The following is a 21,053-nucleotide window of genomic DNA, read 5'->3' on the forward strand; positions in this document are numbered from 1 at the left end:
CCTTGACCTATTAACGTTTAAATTATGAGGTGTAATGTTATGGCTAGTTGTGGCCAGGCACTACACGTTGCACCTTTAACTGTATAATTAGTTAGTCATATTTAGATCCCCTCCCCACTCTGCTTTTAGTCTTTAAAGCTCACTGAAAACTGCTTGAGAGAGAGCTGTGAGAGTGAACCAAAACAATTCAGTGTTGGGCCTCAAACCAAACTGAGTGAGAAGAAGTCGGTAATAGTTATTTGTGGGTACATAAGTACGAGCAACCTTTTTCATAAAACACATTTTATCCCTTTTTAATATGAAAATAGCGACAATAGCAGCTTTAAGAATATGCGTGTTGTGTTTTGGTCATCTGAGACTGCAATTGGATGCATGAACATTGATTAATAGTTCAGAGAAAAACTTCTACTATTACTGTATTTTCATTATTTCATTGTTATTTCATTATTTTTATTAATTAACCTCCTATTTAGTGTATAAAATGCCAAATGCTCTGAGGGAAGTCTTGTCTCTCTGGATGCCCACTGCAGGAATGTAGTTCTGTTTAACAAAACTAAACAAACAGGAATTCACCTTTTTCTCTTCAACTCTGGACACATTCATGATCTTGACACGCATTTCTAAACACCTGCATGTCTAAATACTCATCACATGTTTCTAAATCAATATTTCATGCGTGAGCACCATGAAAGATATATGAGCAATTAAAAGGTAATGGATCGAATGCTGCATTATTACTGCACATCAGTGACAGGGCAACCAAGTGTGTGTGTAAAGACTGATGATTCAGATTCTGATGAACATTAAAGAACTCTCTCAAAATATATCAAGTTTCAGTTCACCCCTTTTAAATGTACAATGTTCACATTTGAGTGGGTTTTATTTATGAATGTCAACTTATATTTTTGTGTTTGTCTTCAAGAGTTTCATTATTTTACACCAGGGGTGGGGAACCTTTTTCCTATCAAGGGCCATTTTATTTTTTACAACATCCTTCGAGGGCCATACTAATTATTGAACTCATAACCTCTGCAATTATTTTTAAGACGCAGCCCATTCATTTCACCTTTCTTTTATGCTGTGCAAAAAAGCAACTTATCCATGTATCTTTCTGTTTTATCAGACATCAGAAATCCTTTATTAGTCCCACAACGGGGAAATGTATCTTGTCACAGCAAAAGAACATATGAAGTAAAAAGGCAGTACACAATAATTAAATAGAATAATAACATAAGTACCAAGTGGTTGATAGAAAATAAAGTGAATATTGCACATGGCAGTGATAGTCTGTTCTTGGTGTGGTGGTCTACCTCCTACACCAACTGAACAACGTGTTTAAGATAACTTTTGGGGTTTTGTTCTAATGCTCCACATTGTTAAATGGCTCTCATGGTGGTGTCCAGATAATGATGTGGGCTTCGTAGATAATTGGCGGACTTTCTGGGGAAGGCCTGGTCTGATTAGGAGTGACGGCATCCATCCTACTTTGGATGGAGCTGATCTCATATCCAATAATATTACAAAGTTTATTAGTGGACCTAATCCATGACAAACCGGAGTTGAGACCAGGACAAAGAGTTGCAGTTTACACACTTCTCTGTGCTTTCTTCCGGGCAGTCACCCACTCAAATCCCCATAATGACCGTGTCTGCCCCACGTCCACTGAAATGAATAAAATCAATGTTAAACAGAGGGGGAGTTATACAAAAAAACCTAATTAAAATAAACACCACCGCTGCAAAAGTATAACTTAATCGAAAAATTAAACGGGCTCTTAAACATCAGATCTTTATCAACGAAAGCAGGATTGGTAAATGATTTAATATCAGATAATAAGATTGATTTATTTTGTCTCACTGAAACCATGCTAACTTTAGTGCCTCCCAAATTAATAATCTTGTTGATTGCGCTGCAGCCTCACTGCGAATAACACTCGACTCTGTCGCTCCTCTAAAGAAGAAGATAATAAACAGAAAAAGAAAACTTAAGCTTAATTTACAAATCCGCAAACTAAAACAAAAGTCGAGAAATCTTGAACGTAAATGGAATTCCACTAAATTGGAAGAATCTCGTTTAGTCTGGTTAGATCATCTTAAAACGTATAAGAAGGCTATCCGTAATGCCAGAGCAGCTTATTACTCTTCCTTAATAGAAGAAAATAAGAACAACCCCAGGTTTCTTTTCAGCACTGTAGCCAGGCTGACAGAGAGCCACAGCTCTACAGAGCCTTCTATTCCTATATCTCTCAATAGTGACGACTTCATGAGTTTCTTTAACGATAAAATTATAATTATTAGAGACAACATTAATCTCCTCCTGCCCTCAATTGGTAATGACTTAACTTCAACCTCCGGAAAAACATTAGTAACTCCTGAAATATATCTAGACTGTTTTACTCCAATCAACCTTAACCAACTAACTTCAACAATCTCATCGTCTAAGCCATCAACCTGTCTTTTAGACCCGATTCCAACTAAACCGTTTAAAGAAGTTTTACCCTTAATTAACACCTCGTTATTAAATATGATCAACCTGTCTCTATTATCTGGCTACGTACCAAAATCCTTTAAAGTAGCTGTAATAAAACCACTTCTTAAAAAGCCTAGTCTTGATCCAGAGGTTTTAGCCAACTATAGGCCGATATCTAACCTTCCCTTTCTCGCTAAAATCCTTGAGAAAGCAGTCGCAAAACAGTTATGTGATTTTTTACATAATAATAGTTTATTTGAGGTTTTTCAATCTGGGTTTAGAGTTCATCATAGCACAGAGACGGCACTGGTGAAAGTTACCAATGACCTTCTATTGGCATCAGACAAAGGACTTGTCTCTGTTCTTGTCTCGTTAGACCTCAGTGCTGCTTTTGATCATGACATTCTACTACAGAGACTGGAACATTGTGTTGGCATAAAAGGAACCGCACTAAGCTGGTTCAAGTCCTATTTATCTGAGCGATCTCAATTTGTATGTGTTAACGATAAATCCTCCATGACAGCCAAAGTCAGTCTTGGCTGTCATGGAGCAAGGTTCTGTACTTGGACCGATTCTATTCACCTGGCTATTCTTTGGCTGTCATACGCTTCCTTTGGGCAATATTATAAGGAACCACTCTATAAACTTTAATTGTTATGCGGATGATACCCAATTATATCTATCAATTCAACCAGACGAAACCAATCAATTGGCTAAACTTCAAGCATTAAGGACATAAAAACTTGGATGTCTAGCAACTTTTTGATGTTAAACACAGACAAAACTGAAGTTATTATACTTGGCCCTAAACGCCTCCAAAACGCATTTTTTAATGACATAGAAGCTCTGGATGGCATTAATTTGGCCTCCAGCACCACCGTAAGGAATCTTGGCATTATCTTTGATAAGGATCTGTCTTTTAACTCCCACATAAAACAAATCTCAAGAACTGCCTTCTTTCATCTACGTAACATTACAAAAATAAGACACATCCTGTCTCAAAATGATGCAGAAAAACTAGTCCATGCATTTGTTACTTCAAGGCTGGATTACTGCAACTCATTGTTATCAAGTTGTCCCAAAAAGTCGCTTAAGACTCTTCAGTTGATCCAAAATGCAGCGGCACGTGTATTGACAAGAACAAGGAAACGGGATCATATTACTCCTGTATTAGCTGCTCTGCACTGGCTGCCGGTAAAATACAGAATAGAATTCAAAATCCTTCTCCTGATTTACAAAGCAATTAATAGTCAGGCTCCAGCATATCTTAAAGATCTCATAGTACCTTATAAACCAACTAGAGCATTACGCTCCCAGACTGCAGGGTTACTTGTGGTTCCTAGAGTCTCTAAGAGTACAATGGGAGCCAGAGCCTTCAGCTATCAAGCTCCTCTCCAGTAGAACCAGCTTCCAGTTTGTGTTCGGGAGGCAGACACACTTCTCCACATTTAAGAGCAGGCTAAAGACTTTCCTTTTTGATAAAGCTTATAGTTAGGGCTGGCTCAGGCTTGCCTTGGATCAGCCCCTAGTTATGCTGCTATAGGCTTAGACTGCCGGGGGACACCTCCCTGCTCTCCTCCTTCTCTTCCTCTCTCCTCCCCTCCCTCTCTTCATTCTCCCTCTCTATCTGTATGCATTTATGTAAATGTATGTTACTAACTCAGCATCCGGGGCATCATCCCCGGAGTTTCTGTCTCTCATGTGGCAGGTTGAGACTGATAAAGTTTACGTTTGCGCCTGCTGCCCTGGTCCTGCTGGACACCGGGAAGCCTTTTGACATTATCCTGGATTCATCTAAACTTTCTCTTTTTTTGATCACAACATAATTTCTGTCAAATGTTGTATTTGTACTTTGTTTATCCTGTACATACGACATCTATTGCACGTCTGTCCGGGTCTAAGGACAGAAGGTGTCGTAACCTGTACAGTCTGTAAAGCACACTGAGACAAATGTGTGATTTGTGAAATTGGGCAATATAAATACATTTGATTTGATTGTATGTCTGTTCTGCCACCTAGTGGTTATTCCATAAATAAAAAGTAAATTGAAACTAACCAGCAACTATTATAGCATAACTGTGTATTACTACATTTATTAGCTTTTCTACAGATATTGAGATGCCATATTTATTAGTGTGAGAATATTTTATATATATTTTATATTCCTCTATGTTTCACACAATCACAGAACCAACACACCAGATGAGTCCAGAAGGTTTCAGATTCCAGAACTGAATGATCTGAAACTTTAAAATGGTATCAAAAAAGGTGTTAATAAGATTTTGAGCTATCAAAATATGTTCAGGAATAACTTTAAAGTGTGTGGTTGTATATTGCCCTTTTAGAAAAGATTAGCAGTTGTACAAAACTGCTTCCATCTATAATATCAGGGCCAATTACATTCTCTTATCTGAAATGTGTGTGTGTGTGTGGGTGTGTATTACTCATGTTGTGGGGACATAAATCTGTTCACACAGTCACATTGTGTAACATCATTATAACCTACAAAGCAAATGAATCCTTCGGTCCTTTAATCTTCAACTCACCATCATCGTTTGAAGCTGTATCTCTTTTTCTCGGTATGATGAAAATTGAAATGCGTCCATCCTCTGTGTCCTCTGCAGAGTTCGCCCAGTCGCTCACCCCAGCAGGATTATGCATATAGTGGGTAGGTTAGGGTTACTTCTCCAGGAAATTAATGTAAATCAGTGTAATGTCCTATAAAGTGATGGAAACACAACTGTGTGTGTGCATCAGTGTCACACACTATTTTGTGTAATCTCATTGTTGATCATTTGTGTGTATTACTCCACAGTCATTACTCTCCATGATTGTTACAATGAAATTATTTAGGCCATAATTAAAGGCGTAAAACACTTTGACTTCCTGGGAATACATTTTCCTGCTAAGTGTGTTGCTCAGTTTTCCTTTTGTTGTTTACAGAGTACACAGACGTGCAGTGTACACTGACGCAACATAAACTGAAGTTTTATCTTGAAATTCATCTCGCACACAATCTGTGAGCAGTAATATAATGCAGCTGGAAATTTACTCTAAAGCTTACTTTTTTATCAAATGTGGCACTAGCACTGTTGGAGAATTTCCATTTTGTAATTTCACTACACTGCAGAGGTAACTGATACTTACTTTATAGGGTTATGGGTTAATACACAACATAAGGTCAGACAATATATACTTAAGGCAGAGAAAACTAAACATGTATATCATCCACATTAAAATAGGCGACAGTCATATTAACACATTATCCATTCTCTAAAATTAGTATCTACATTTAACCCTTTTGTTTTGATTTTTCTTTTATTCTTTATATGAATAAAGTGAAAAGATAAAAGCTCTGCGTGGTCAGTGTTTGCTTCTGCAAAAACAAGATTATTTAGGGAACCATTTCTACTAATCCTCAAGGGAGGGAGGTGTTCATGACACCATGTGCTGCTTATGTTGATGAATGAGTTTACTCTGCACGGGTGCGTCAAAACCCATAGTCCTCGGGGTGAGGCAGGTCACCGGGTGTCATAACGTGACCCGAGGCCACACTCCCTGCAGCAGATCCTGTTACCCTGTAGAGACACGAGGCACATGGAAACAGCTGTGGCAGACAAACTGACAAACAGCAGCCTGTAAATGTCCGCTGGACGTTGCTCAACGTACATTTGGTTTATATGACATTTCTAATATAGATGTGCTTACAAAACGTATTCTAACACCCTAACATTATGAGACGCTTCTCTTTCTGACAACAGTGTATTGGCGCCATTGTAGGTTAAAAAAATCAATATTTAATTACGGAGGGGCGTAAATATTCTAAGATTAAAAATGGTAAATTTCAAAATAAAACTTGGATATTCTCTGAGATTAAAGTAGTACATTTACAAGGAATGGATTCAGGAGAAATAAATGTTTTTCCATGTTTACCGGTGAGGTGATGAGCTTGATCCAAACTCGCAAAGTTAAGTGATGTGGTTCCTTGACAACATTTTCTTTTAATTCTTGTACATTTGTCTCAGAGAATTTCAGGGTTTTTTGTCAGAATAACTAAATTTAGTTTTTTTTTTTCATTTAAAAAAGGAGTATGACCCCCACCCAAGTTCCGTAATTAGTGTTCTACCAACAACGGCCCCAATTCACCGGCGCACTTTCTTGACAAATGCTGATTCAAATCTTTAAAATGCCAGGCATTTGGAGAGATTAGTGGAGTAAATCAAACAAGTTGTTTGTGCCGTCTCTTCCCTCAAAATGTTCAAACAAAACACCAACTTTTAAAACCGCCACCTGAGCAGTTAAAACAGATTGAGAGTGTAACCGAACACCGGACTGGTCACATTTCCTGAAGGCTGGTCGTTCCAAAGTGTGCACTCTGAAACCTTCCGTGAAGTAACTTTAAATAAAGTACAACTAGGGCTGCACCGCATCGTGTGCTCCAAACATTTTCAATAAGTCAAGGGCGTTGTAATGTCCAAAAAAGTCAAAATGTAATGAAAAAAAGATAGTTATCATTTCCAAAATTCACAACATGTTTTTATTTAACAAAATAATATTGTGAGGCAATACTCTCCCATCTTTACGCGCACAAAGGGAGGCACGCACCTGTATTAACGAGGCAGTCTAGCAACAATCTAACAGCACCATAAATTACATTTATATAACCACAACAAGTAATCTATCCCCCCCCCCCTTCTATAATGGGGTGATGTCATAAAATGACAGATATTCAAAGCTTCAGTGGAAAACCTTAATATAAGCTATGGATGTAAGTAGAACCATAAAGATGTTAAAAGTTCAGAAATAAAGGCCAAGCTATCAATGTTCATTTTAGACTGAAGGGGACAACTGTTTCATAATAAAATGAAGAGCCATTGATTTCTTGATTTTATATTTGTGAACATAATTTATTTACATCATACAATTTATTCTTTATTATTGGAAGATTACGCACACTGCAGTATATAAATAAAGATGTTTGTACAAACTTGCATAACTAAAGGATAAAAACAAAAACACACTGGTAAAGCAGCCAGACCAAAAACTGAAAATGATTAATAACCTAACGAGCACAGATCTAAGTCACACCAGCCGTCCACATTTACTCACACACACAACGTTGTGAATTTATCAGCTCGCATTAAAAAATAAAAAGGAAAACATTCAATAGTGAATAAAAGATCAAATATTAGTGGAGCTAAACCCTTCCAAAAAGGCAAAAATTAATACAAGTTTAGGCTACTTGTCATACAATAGCACACAGCATACACCACTTATTGGAAGAAAGAAAAAGGAAACAAACAGTCAGGTGACTTGTATTGTCATGTGACTTCAGTGGATGGTTTTAAAGACCTAAAAAGCAGGAAGTCGACGTCCCTGCTATCCAAATCCCGCAGAGCAGGTCACAGCATTCAGCCCGAGATCAACAGAAGAAAACAATTGATTGAATTAAGTTATCTTTCTAGTGCCACACACACACACACACACACACACACACACACACACACAGGAATATGAGCCAGCGAGAAAGGGCTAGCAACAAAGTTGTTGTTTTTTCAACGTACTTTTTTTTTTAGCAATACTCCAGCGGCACAGAGAAGCATTTCAGGTCAATAAAAACTTACCAGGACGCAAAGTCTGACAAGTAAGGAGGGTGAAACTCTGAGCTCACAGAGTTACGTGGAGGCCAAACACAGAAAAAGACAATATCCATTTTGCTACTCAAGCCAGCAGAGAGCAAGCACGGCTGAGGTGGCACCATCAGCCAACAGCAGTAAAAGTCTTGAGTCCAAACAGGCCCAGTGTCCGAGCTCCTTCCAGGCAGAGTTTGAGGGATCTCTGGAGGATCACCAAACAGCCTGCACAGCCATCAACAGTAATGACTTTTTCTTTAGTAATCTCCTTCAGTCACTTCCCATGATATAGACACCCTCCCCCTCCCCACATACAACCTTCCAAGTGTTAAACTCACACAAAACAAAACAAGAATGAAACCTGAAAATACACGTGAACTTTCATGCACTGGAGACAAAGTCTTGAATGTTTAACAAACGAGGGGGGGGGGGGGAACAGGTCCTTCAGGAAGAAGGGTGGGCTCGAGTGTTTTTTTTTTTTTGAGATCGCTCCCAGTGTTCAAAGTCAAAACTGAGCGTCCTCCTCATATTCTCTGGATCTTGTCAGCTACAACCACAGGGTTCTCTTTGCGGATCTTGTCAGCAGCTTCAGCTTTGTAGTCGTACGGACAGTTATGCTTATCGGAGTAACGGTGAAGTCCACAGAACAGATTCCCACAGCGACAGTCAAAACCTGAAAGGCCACAGCAGAGAACAGACAGAGTCAAATCAATAACAAGTGCTCACACATGCCACATGATGTTAACCTCAGAAACTCTTCTCTTTTTTTTTTTAAATAAATGACCGACTAGTAGCGGCATACATCAATAATTTGGAGTAACATCACTTAGACATTGATGTCTTTTGCAGGATCTTTGATGCAAGAATGTTCTGTAAAAATGGCCCCAACAGAAAACTGAAAAGAGCTACTAATCTACCGACTATCCCATCGATTATTGAGTAATCGGATAAGAAATAATTACTTAAAATATGGAAATAGGTATACTCCCATCGACAGGGTGACACTGAAATAACTCTAAATAAAGTAGAACTAGGGCTGCACATCTAAACACTGTTGTTAGCATTCAACGGAGCAGAGCCAATACAATCCACTCCATCGAACGCTAGCGTTAACATGTGTAGACGTGATGCTCTCTGCTGAGATACTGAAGCAGACACTATGCTATCGTGGTAGGGCTAGTACACACACCGTACAGAGTTGTAATTGTGCGCTGTGTATTAGTTATATGGATTAAACAAAGCTTTGATGTAAAGAATTTGCAGTTAGTCTAGGAATTGTTTCAGCCCGAAAAGAAGTTACTGTTTTCAGCTTGAACCCGACTCAGAAGAACAAGAGCAAACCTGTGAGTGTTGGGGACATTTTCTAATGACATTAAAGTTGGTTATTGGCGTCGTCTCTCACCTGTAAGGCCAACCTTTTTGCGGCACATAAAGCAGCGATTCTTCTTGGGTTTCAGGGGCTCGGGGGCTTTAGACTGCTCAGCAGTGGAGGGATGAGAGGCTGAGGACGTGGGCTGAGTCAACACTGGAGAAGCAACAAGAAATACAAGGAACTCAGTAAAGTATCACTAACTAACCTACACAGAGGTGTTGCGCATCATTATAAAAAAATAAGCATTTCCCTTATTTAAACCCTCCTCGTGTAGGTAAATGGGAATGAGAAAATATTAGACTCCGATACGTGCAATTATACACTGAAATAGTAATATATGCTGTACATTTTGTAGAGTTTATAGTTAAAATAACCAGATGGAAATGTCCATTTTAAACCCATCACATGAATTTAATCTGTCATATCCTCTAAATGCAACCCACCTGGCTCTGCAAGCTCTACTTTGCTCCCCGACGCTCCTTTCTCCTCACAGGAGAGACTCATCTCAGTCATCTGTTGCGTTACAGACATGGAAGTTGAAACCCCACTGCGAAGGACAAATGGAACAAAAAAAATAAATGTAAAAAATGTAATAATTCAGGAGTAAATCAACTACATTTTCCATATATCCAACTGGCTTCATCTGCTGAAGAGTAGGGGTGGGCGGGTCGATAGGGAAAAAATCGAAACTACATATACCTACTTCTCGTTTTGAAGATCGATTCTAGCGCCCAAACTGTGACCTCACAAGCTTTTTTGTAGGCAGTATAATATAGCCTGGTGGGACCCCTCACCTGAGTGCCTCGGCGGCAGCAGCCCCGGCGGAAGCGGCGGCCTCAGCTGCCACCTCCGCAGCAGCGACTGCAGCAGCTGCAGCATTATTCAAGGTGGCCTCTAACCTCTGGATGGCAGAAGCCTCAGCTGCGTGGCCACTGCTGCTGCCTGAGGGAGAAAACGTCACCACACGTTACAGTCGTATACAGAGGTTGGGAGTTTCGTCCCGTGTACACATGGAAACAATGTGTGACAAACACAGCAGGTCTTACCCATGGCACTCAAAGTACTGACTCCTCCATTGTTCTGTCTTGACAGTTGCTCCTTGTGGCACACAGAGCACATGCCATTAGTCCTAGGGTTGCCATAGAAACCACAGCCATTAGCACAGAGAGTAGGAACTAGGCTCTGATTGGTCTCCTGGGCCATAGTGATGTCTGTCGCCGGGTGAGCTGACCTGTGGACAAAAACAAAAACATTGTGTTAATGAATACAACACTAATTTGGTCATCAAACAATATTGTACAAAAGAGCAGACGATCACTGTTCACCACTGACGGAGGCACATTTCCACAGTTATTATTCCTTTAGGCAAAAACATCATGTGCCTTAAGAAATCACATGTAGGGCGGGGGATCCTTACTAAATACCTTCTTGGTACCATTAGTATTTGTACTTCTAATTTGATAATTTGAAAATTGTACAGAAGTTAGCATCGAGTGTCTGGTCAGAGGGTGTTCATTCTTGATTTTGGAAACAGTATGTAGGACAAAATAATTCACCCATGAGCTGTATGTGAAGCTTTAAGTCACATCTCAAAGTCTTCATCAGCGAATTAGACGGCTCAGGAGACGTCACATGACCTAAGTGTGGCACATCAGTCACAAGATAACAGGAGATAGGATCGCAACCAATCCTGTGTCACAGATGGTGTTCTGCATTGTATGCAAACAGTCTTATTGATCTTTGCTGATAAAGACCAAGGTGTAGTTTAAAGCCCTGGTGAAGCCAGTAGGTGGACTCTTGAGTTTAACACACACAATTCAACTTTTGAGAACATTGACAGATTTTTGTTGATTATGAGCTTGTAAAAAAATATTTACTTCAAAGTCTTGAAAATGCATATTGATATTGATACCAAGTGTAATTGTATCTGCATCAAAGATTATCCCAACTGTAATGATTCTAGTATGAAGAGTTTGTATATCGATTATAAAAGCTCATGAATATCCATTTTGTCACAAATAGGCGTGTGGGGGAATACGAGTAGGTATAAAAACCAGAATGTTAAGCCAATATTAACATAATTACTGCTTACTCCGAGTCAGAACACAGTGAATGAGTCCTGTACTCTTTGGCCAAAGGAACTCAACTAAATATTAACTTGCACCAGCCTCAATATTGCATTAAAGGAAGTGATGAGGATTTGGGGAGGGGTTATAATCATTAGTTAAACATGGTGTAACCAAACAGGGAAGTATTCACATCACAAAGTTCAGGTTCTGGTTAATTGGATCTGAGGCCTTTTTCTCTCCCCAAAAAGGTCATCACTTCACTACTGCGCCTGCAGTGCTCCATACACTGATCTCAGAGGTGCCATCTCAATACAGTAAGGCTGTGAACACGTCTATTTATAGATAACCTCAAGAGCCCTGTAAACACAGCTGGTTTTGTGCCAAAATGTGTATCCTTGTCATAGTAGTATAGAAACACATTATGAAGACAAAGGCTGCCAAACACAGTTTAGTTACACGTTTAGACTGTTTGGCTGGGGACTAGTGGTAACAACATTAACAACATTAAGCATAACACCTGTAGATCCCATAAGAGTCGAGCACGTTTGTCACAGAGACAAACGCCAAAATCACTCACTGACCCTAAAATGTAGTCGGTATGTTAACTTCAAACTCAAGCTCAATAATCACATCTCTACACTTAGATGTGCGCAATTGTGGTGCTTTGAGGAATCAATACCATCAATATCGACTACAGTCTTCGGTTGCTTCCTGACAAACACCGGGCCACAGCCGTGTCACTTCTACAAATCGACTGAGTCATGCTAGCAAGCTAATGGCTGCGGCTAACGTCTTTCTTTCACAAAACTATGTTACATGGCAAATGGCAGGGTGAATGTTATCACCTCAGAGTCCAGTTAGAAAAGTTACTAGTCAAAAGAGAGTCGACCAAAGCGCAGTTTAGTGCTATAGCGATGATATGGCCCGTATGCTAAAGATAGTTAGCCACACCAGCTGTACTAGCCGATTCTCGTGATCTTGCTAATGTTAGCATGCTAGAGGTTAGCAAAATCAGAAAACTATTAGCACTGTTGTTGCCTTTGTTTTGTCTGTTCTTTGTTTTGTTTACACCAGACGAGCTAAGTATCTCGACACTTAGCGAAAACAAGGTGTCATTACGAGTATCGCCGTGGGAAGTGCGTGAATCAAAGCAGGCACATCAAATAATGGTAAAACGTTAATGTAAAGTTAGCCGACTAGATAGCGTAACAGTTAACTATAGAAGCTGGTGGTGCTGCTTGCAGATTAACGTTAGCCAAATTCATTTTAAATACAGATCATCGTTATTTTTAGGTTATTGGACAGGTACGTGTTGAATAAAAAAAGATGAATAAAAATGTTGTCATTACAATGGTTCAACGTTAGTTGCTAGGAGTTATAAAATGCTAATGCTGTATTCCTTTTACAACCATGCAGTTTGAGAAAAGTTTAAGCGACACGTGTTTACCAAATGGAACATTTATTTAATCCTCGTCAGCTAACGAAGCCACATTTAAATTAACGTCAAGGCTAATCACTTTCAGTTTGAAGACGTGACTTTAAGATTGTTCGTTAGTGTTTCACTATTCACTTCGGAAACTTCCCAAACAACGTATGCTAACGTTAGCTGGTTACGGTTTCAATAGTTAACTTACCTTATCTGAGAAACGTAGCTTTTTTTTCTTGAAACTTTTTGTATTGACGGAATTACTAAATGTATCTTGGAGCTTACTAACTAGGGCCGTCTAGGTAAGTCGTTGTTTGTTCGTCTCTTTTCAACCTTCTCACACAAATATAGACTCCACTCCGCCTGGGAGCACTGGTGGCTTATTTCGTTGACGTCCTCTGTCGCTGATTTGTGGAGGCATCTGTTTTGTTTTACGTGCTGCGTTTACGTCCTCTCTTTTTCCGGTGGACGTCACGGAAATTGTGATCCTCTGATTGGAAGGCAGGAGTGTTCGAGTAAAGCCACACAATATTTCAGGCGATTATTACAGAGCCGTACATCTGCTTCTTCCAGCTAGTACACAGCCCATAGCTTCAACCTCGTTGTTTCTTAGTTAAAAATCAATGTTCTTGTAATTAGGAAGGGCACAGGCTCAGGGGCCTAAGGGATTTGGGGGACAACCAAAATCTTCTGCTTGTCTTCTTCACTGATCTGGGGGAAATACTTACAAAACTACTTACAAAACAACTTACTTACAAAACAAGAGCAGTGATCGAATAAAAACACCATTAAACTCAATGACAAGCACCAGAGTATTCATAACTACATGGCTGATCCTTATTAAAAAGCTATTTCAACTCATATTCTACATATTGATACTGTGAAAACAATATCTAGCTCCAAAGTCCCTGATACCTAAACAAATATTACAATGAGTAGATTTAAGAAATGGTTGACAACAGAATAGCTCTGTTTTGGGAAATGTGTGTGTGTCCTAGTGGTTAGGGGGACACATTTCAGTCAGAAACACATTTAAAATAGAAAATAAGGAAGATTCAAAGGCTTCATTGTTATATACACAACAGCTGCAGCATAGTTGTTGGCCATGAACATCTTAAATCCCAGGTTTCTCCATCAATATACAATACAAAAAAGTGCAGGAATTAATAAATTAGTGCAAGAACATAATGGTACAATAATAAAATGTAGGAATAGTAAAATATATACATATAGAATGGAATAAGATGACACAGAATGTAAGATTACATACTGTACAGTTGAATTAAATACTGTATACTGTAAAATGGGGAGGTATGAATGAAAATGCTGTATAAACAGATGTGTGTAATATATGAACAGATAACTATAACAGATGCATCTTTATGGTCTTAACATAATATATGTAGACTATAAACAGATGTGTGTACTATAATCATATGTAAGCAATGACACAGAGTGCAGCAGTTCAACAATATTATGGCCTGTGGGATAAGACTGTCCCTGAGTCTGGTGGTCTTGGCCCACATGACAAAACAGTTTGTTGCTGTGGTGATGGGGGTCTTTGATGGATGGCAGCTCCTTCCTGGTGAGCAGTTTTCACCACCCTTGGTAGCAATGGGCATTGATTTGTATGTGCTTGTGTTTGGGGTGGGACAAGGATAAGTAGTGAAACAATCAAAGCTTTGGGCTGACTAATAACTGCTGATTATTTACTAAACCAAAATGCGTATAATCTGGGTTTTTATCAGAAAACACATGTAAACGTGTCAACTTCCAATTTGTTTACAGTATTTTATGACAGTAATTAGCAGTAGTACTTTGTTTAGTTTTTTTGAGCACGTAAACCTGTTCATTAATTTGTCCGTTTATGGGATGTATACATTAAGAGTACTAAGTTTAAGAAAGTGTTAAAAAATAATAAACAATACGTAACAGGAAAAGGAAGAGAGCAAAAAAAATCAAAATCATGTGACCACTGGTTGGCCGGGGAACGCATTTGAAACAGATGCGCTCGACCAATCAGATGCTCGGAGCATTCAGCACGCAGCCAATCAGCTTGTAGCGAGTGAGGATTTAAACCAGGACGCCGAATCTAAATTTTCCACAGACTCGTTCTCCTTTACCACTGTCCGTCTGTTTGTTGGAGCAACACACATTTCAAAAATGGCTCTTCGAGTAACCAGAGTACGTATTGTGTAATGTTTTATATTTCTTATTTTCTTACTTATGATTAGAAAGTGCTTAGAGGAAATGTGGCTTTATTGAATTTTTATTTTTAAATAACTACAATGTTAAATGCCCTCGTGAGTCTCTATGGGGTCTGCTCTCGTGCAAACCATTCCATAATAGGAATTTGGCTTAAGACATGAGCAACCCATTGTAAATGAATAACATGCACTATAATCTAACGCCAATTGGTCTTTTTGTACAGAACCGCTTGGCTTCTACCAGGACTGACCTAGGTGGAAAGGCCTGCTCGATCACCGGACCCACGAAGCCTCGAGCGGCTCTTGGGGAAATTGGAAACATCGCAGTTAACAAAGAAGTACAGAAAAAAGTAAGAATATGACGTTAATTTGCTAGTTTAACATTATCTGCAATGGAACGTGAAAAGTAACTTATGTTTATCCTAAATGTCGAATTCGTAGTTTTAGGCATTGGACATTCTTACTAGGCTTTGTGGGCTTAACTTAATACACTAATACATGTCTGCATGGTGCACATGAGTAAAACCTTGAAAGCCAAACGACTAGAGCTGTGCCCTAAATGTAGCGGCGCAAAATGGTGTTACCACATTTTACAAGGCACCAAGTCCAGTAACGTTGCCTCCTAATGCACAAGCTTACATTTGCTTAAGTATGATTGCACCTAAATTGGCTTCTGAAAGAGTAAACATGTATGAAGCATATTTTATTTTCTCCACTATTTTCATTTCATCAAACACTAACGAACAATCTTAAAGTCACGTCTTCAAACTGAAAGTGATTAGCCTTGACGTTAATTTAAATGTGGCTTCGTTAGCTGACGAGGATTTTCTAAAGAGCCCAAGGTAATCTTATTTGATTTTGTCTGATTGTTTTAAATATCTAGGATGTTTATCGTAAATGACTGTCTGCCTATGTTCACATTTAAGAACTCAATTTAGAGTGTTAACTGTTTACTATTAAGTTGCCACCATTTCACCTCTGACTTCACTTAATTTTAGACTGTCAAGACAGAGGCCACCAAGAAGACCAAAGTCATCATCACCAAAGTTGAAAAAGCAGTTGTTGAAAAACCCAAACCTAAAGATGTTGTTCCTGTTAAACCCAAGCCCGAGGTGCAGGTGAGTTATATGCCAACAGCTATCTGACCGTTAAGACCCACATGGCTGTCGGGTGTGGTGCTGTTAGTTTTGTTCTCATGTTGTGATTTCCATCATTCCAGGTTCTCCCTGAACCAGCATCCCCCACTCCAATGGAAACTTCTGGCTGTGTGCCTGCGGACCTCTGCCAAGCATTCTCTGATGTCATTCTCCACACTGTCAGGGATGTGGATGCAGATGACTACGAAAACCCCATGCTCTGCAGCGAATATGTGAAGGAAATCTACAAGTATCTACGGCAGCTTGAGGCAAACATACATTTTTTTTTTAACTAGTTTGTCAATCTGATAATCCCCCCCTGCTCTTTTGAATTTTAACCAGTTTTCTTTTCCTGTCTCCTCAGGTTGAGCAGAACGTTAGACTCACTTATCTGCAGGGTCAGGAGGTAACTGGTAACATGCGGGCCATTCTCATTGACTGGCTCGTGCAAGTGAGCCTAAAGTTCCGTCTGCTGCAGGAGACGATGTACATGACTGTAGGAATCATTGACCGCTATCTTCAGGTGAGTTACTGTATCAAACTTCAGTTATTTCTCAGCTTGACACTGCTGCTACAATATAGCTTATAAACCTGGCCTTCTACTGACATGTACATGTCCCTTCAGTGTCTAAAATCTGCATGTGATTGCACCTCCAACAGGACCACCCAGTCCCCAAGAAGCAGCTGCAGCTGGTCGGCGTGACTGCCATGTTCCTTGCTTCCAAATACGAGGAGATGTATCCCCCGGAGATCTCAGACTTTGCCTACTGTGACTGACAAGGCCTACACCACTCTCCAGATCAGAGACATGGAGATGTCAATCCTCCGGGTGCTCAAGTTCCAACTAGGCCGCCCTCTTCCCCTGCAGTTCCTCAGAAGGGCATCAAAGATTTATGAGGTTTGTTAGAGTGGCTTAAATCAGCAAAACTAGATTCAGTGACTGCGCTGATAACTTCTCAATTTGATACTAATGTCTATTCCTGAATTGTCTCCTCAGGTAACTGCAGAGCAACACACCCTGGCAAAATACCTCCTGGAGCTCACCATGGTCGACTATGAGATGGTTCACTTCCCACCTTCAATGATGGCATGCGCTGCTTTGGCTCTTACCCTCAAGATCTTGGATGCTGGCGAATGGGTGGGTTTAACTTGCGTACTTGTGGCCAACTGATCACCTCTTCTATTTGCAATTATGACTGCATGATATAAGGACAATATGTCAAGTTGTTGGATACGGTATACCCTGGGACGTTGAACAGATATTAAAGTGCACTTGGTTCTGCCTTTGTGCTGCTCTCAGTATACTGCTAAAATACAACCCACTCCTTGTTGACTAAAACTACTTCAAACATTCTTTTGGACAATAGGCACCAATAAAAGTGCAGTCCTACTGATATTCTTGTCTCGACTAACTCAAAATCCTATGGTGCAATATTGCAGGCGGTCGCTTTTTTGACCACTACTATAATATAGATAGTATAGCTCAAGGAATGCAGGATTTGAGGCTGCATAGATGCGTTTAAACAAATCTAACTATGGCCGCTGTACTTCTTTTACAAACTAACAGACTTGTTTACGGCTACCTTACATTGAATTGCGGTGTTGCTTAAATACAACATGGGTCATTTGAATTTAATCCTAGTTATGGACTTGAAGACTGATGTCGAAGTAGGTAAACGCTCGAGTCTTGTAAAGGACGACTTTTCTTTCCTCAGGATGTGACTCTGCAGCACTACATGGACTACACAGCAGAGAGTTTGATTCCTGTGATGGCACACATTGCCAAGAATGTTGTGAAGGTGAATGATGGGCAGACCAAGCACATGGTAAGTGTAAAGCTATATGGAAACTGATTTACACTGAATCTGTAGCCTTTCGGGCACACAATTGAAAAGCCTTAACTTAACATTGCAAGTGGTCTCAGTAGCTTTAGTTTCACATCTAACTTTCTGTTCTTGCAGGCCATTAAAGGAAAGTACTCTACTTCCAAGCAGATGAAGATTGCTACCATCTCACAGCTCAAGTCTTCAGTAGTGAAGGATCTTGCAAAGCAGCTCACCCAGTGAGATGACTTTTGGCACCATGTGCTGATATGTACAATTGTAACTAAAACTTTTTAATGTGACTGAAGGAGCTGCACGCCAAGGACCACGTCAGTCGTTTGCATATTTTTATCAACTGACATTGTGTACTTTTTACTGACCCTTGTCCCACGCATGCTTCAAGTTGTAGTCTGAAAGCTGGCCCTCCAGACCTGCAGCCCACACACTGGCAGTTTAGATGGGGGGGGGGGGGGGAGAAATTGACTTGCTCTTATGAAGTGAACCATGTCACCGATCAGGCTTATTACTCTGCATGAGTATCAGTTGGCTACCGATGACTACTCCAATGCAACTCTATTGACGTTTACAACAGTTTGTTAATGCACTACTTGCCAATGTTGGCCAACAGACATCTTGACCCAGGTATCCTTAAGCTCAAATGTTGCTGCACAATAATTTTACAATGTTTATATCCCCATGCATAAGTAGTTGTTTTTATAGCTGCATGTAACTGCTGCCAAGTGGCTGAAGAATCTAAAACTTGAGGCATGCTTTAATGGTCACAATGTATAAAGAGGGGGGGCAGCGACCAGGTGTGTTTTTTAAATGGGATGTTTTCTTGTGTAAAATGTACAGCAATACTTTTTAAATGCTTTTACATTCTTAATTTTGTTTTAAAGCTTCTATAAAATGGTTCAGACCAGACATTTGCTTCCTTGTCATTAATTTTGATCACCACTAGAGGTTGCTCTAGGCTTAAACTTCTTACTTTTTCCATCTCTGCCTCTATGGGTCTGCTTCAGCAAAGACTACACTTTGTAATTCAGGTGGAGGGGTTTACCTCTGAGGGAGCTACTCTTTACTCCAGGCCATGGCTTGGTGCTTACATGTTTAAAAGCATCACCTGCTTCTTGGAAAAGTAATTCCCCCGTTTTTGCTGTGAGTTTCAACATTGCATAGTCGTGCTGGGATCGGTAGGTCTTAAGTTATATGGTTTTCCTGATGTCGGAACTAAGACTCCAGTAGGTGGCTAAGATTTTCTTATTGAAGATGTTGAACGTAAACGAGTTAGTCTCTAAAGTGTCGTCTTTGGCCACCAGAGTGCAGCGCTCTATCAAAAATATCCCACTTGGTAGAGCTAAGTCATTCTTATAGGAGACTACATTAGATTTCTACAATAACTGCATTCAGCCATTAGTCTTTAATACAGTGTCGGTCTTCTGTGAGCAGCGGTGCCTTTCTTTTCAGGTATTTGTACCACTGGCCTAGCAAACAGTCTGTAAATCTTTAGCTTTTCCAAGAAAATGACATGTAATTCATTGCAACCCCTTCAGATTAGTGTCGTGACTTCAACAGCATTAATAGTTGTAAGCAGTGATTCAATGTAACTAAGTATATTTACACAAGTACGAAGTATAACTGAGGTATTTGAGAAGTTCAGTTTATGCACCTTTAAGCTTTTACTCCATGTTTTAGAGGGAAATATTACTTTTTACTTCACTACATTTATCTGACGTTGCATTGAAATTCAAACTAATATAGATCTAATGTATTATTGGTTGTGTTACCCAGCAGTATATAAAGTAGGCAAGTAAAAATGAACTCTACCAGCTGCAACATTAAAGTGATTAACACATTAATGTGTCAAGTATATACAGTAATATACATTCTGAAATGTGCCATTCTACATAATTATTACTTTTGGTATTTCAGTATACACCAGTACTTTTACTTGAGTAATATTTTGAATGGATAGTGAATAGTTTTTCCACCCCTGCTTGAAAGTAGGTCTCCTGTGAGCTGCAGATTCAAAGGGCTCCTCGCATCTTCAATTACTTCACACAAAACCACATGTATTTAAAGCTGATGGACTAAGAGCAGAGTGGGAGCTATTACCACTTAAACCCATTCACAGCTGAGATCCTGGATGAACCAGGACATTTATCCATCCTCCCACCCCCAGGGGGATGCCAGGAGAGCGCTGTTGTATAAAGACCACCTGCCATCTGCATGACACCAGTCACTGTACATTATCAGGATCATAAGGGCTGCTGGATAATGGCTTGAATGCATCTGCCGCTGAATAGGGGAATAACATTATTTGGCACATTGGGAGTTTGTGTTTATTGTAGTTCATTCAGTGAAACACGAGGTTCCACGTTAAAGATCAGTGGTGCTTTCACTGTCTTGTGAGGTAGAAAGACAGCCAAACCATGCTTTGATAGTTATACAAGATATATAATGCTAAATAGTTTGACACTACACTGATCTAAGAATCCTAGCTGTGCCTCTGTTACCTGACATATAGGCAGTAATGCGGACACTTTAAGAGCACATCCTTTTTATCCATCATGCTCTGAGCCTTCTGTTGTTTTCCCCAGAGACACATAATAATTAGCCATGTTGTCCTGGAAAGCCGGGCTTTTAAACCCACACATCATACCGAGAATTCATACTTGGAGACTGAGGTCATGACTGGGCAGCCATATCGGTTTACAAGACAGATTCCTCCTGTGCGGGGCTCCAACCCGTACACTTGCAGCTGCCTGGAACGCTATTTGGCCTTTCTGACAAAAATTCTGTGTGACGTTTATTATGATGGAAAATTGAACATGGTGGCTGTGCAGTTCAAGACAACTCAGCAACTGAATACTGAAACACTGCTCTTAAATTAAAATTCTTAAAAAGGTCAGTTTACA

At 39.7% G+C, this 21,053-nt stretch overlaps 2 protein-coding genes across 2 annotated transcripts; one reads left to right on the plus strand and one right to left on the minus strand.

The window, feature by feature from the left end:
* Positions 1–7,355: 7,355 nt before the first annotated feature.
* LOC115016913 (AN1-type zinc finger protein 5-like) lies at positions 7,356–13,411 on the minus strand. Its single transcript, XM_029445017.1, has 6 exons — positions 13,178–13,411; positions 10,521–10,705; positions 10,269–10,416; positions 9,918–10,021; positions 9,505–9,627; positions 7,356–8,775 (listed from the first exon to the last, which is right to left on the minus strand). The coding sequence occupies exons 2-6, from the start codon at positions 10,675–10,677 to the stop codon at positions 8,627–8,629; spliced, it is 681 nt and encodes a 226-aa protein (XP_029300877.1). The 5' UTR covers positions 10,678–10,705; positions 13,178–13,411; the 3' UTR covers positions 7,356–8,626.
* A 1,626-nt stretch (positions 13,412–15,037) lies between these two features.
* On the plus strand, positions 15,038–19,059 carry ccnb1 (cyclin B1). The gene is given in 10 exon segments (XM_029445436.1): positions 15,038–15,153; positions 15,401–15,526; positions 16,175–16,294; positions 16,396–16,581; positions 16,677–16,835; positions 16,973–17,080; positions 17,082–17,210; positions 17,310–17,450; positions 18,028–18,138; positions 18,274–19,059. Coding segments are annotated over 10 exon segments (1,206 nt in total). The 5' UTR covers positions 15,038–15,132; the 3' UTR covers positions 18,379–19,059.
* Positions 19,060–21,053: the final 1,994 nt, after the last annotated feature.

Source organism: Cottoperca gobio, chromosome 12, assembly GCF_900634415.1.
Source record: "Cottoperca gobio chromosome 12, fCotGob3.1, whole genome shotgun sequence".
NCBI lineage: Eukaryota > Metazoa > Chordata > Actinopteri > Perciformes > Bovichtidae > Cottoperca > Cottoperca gobio.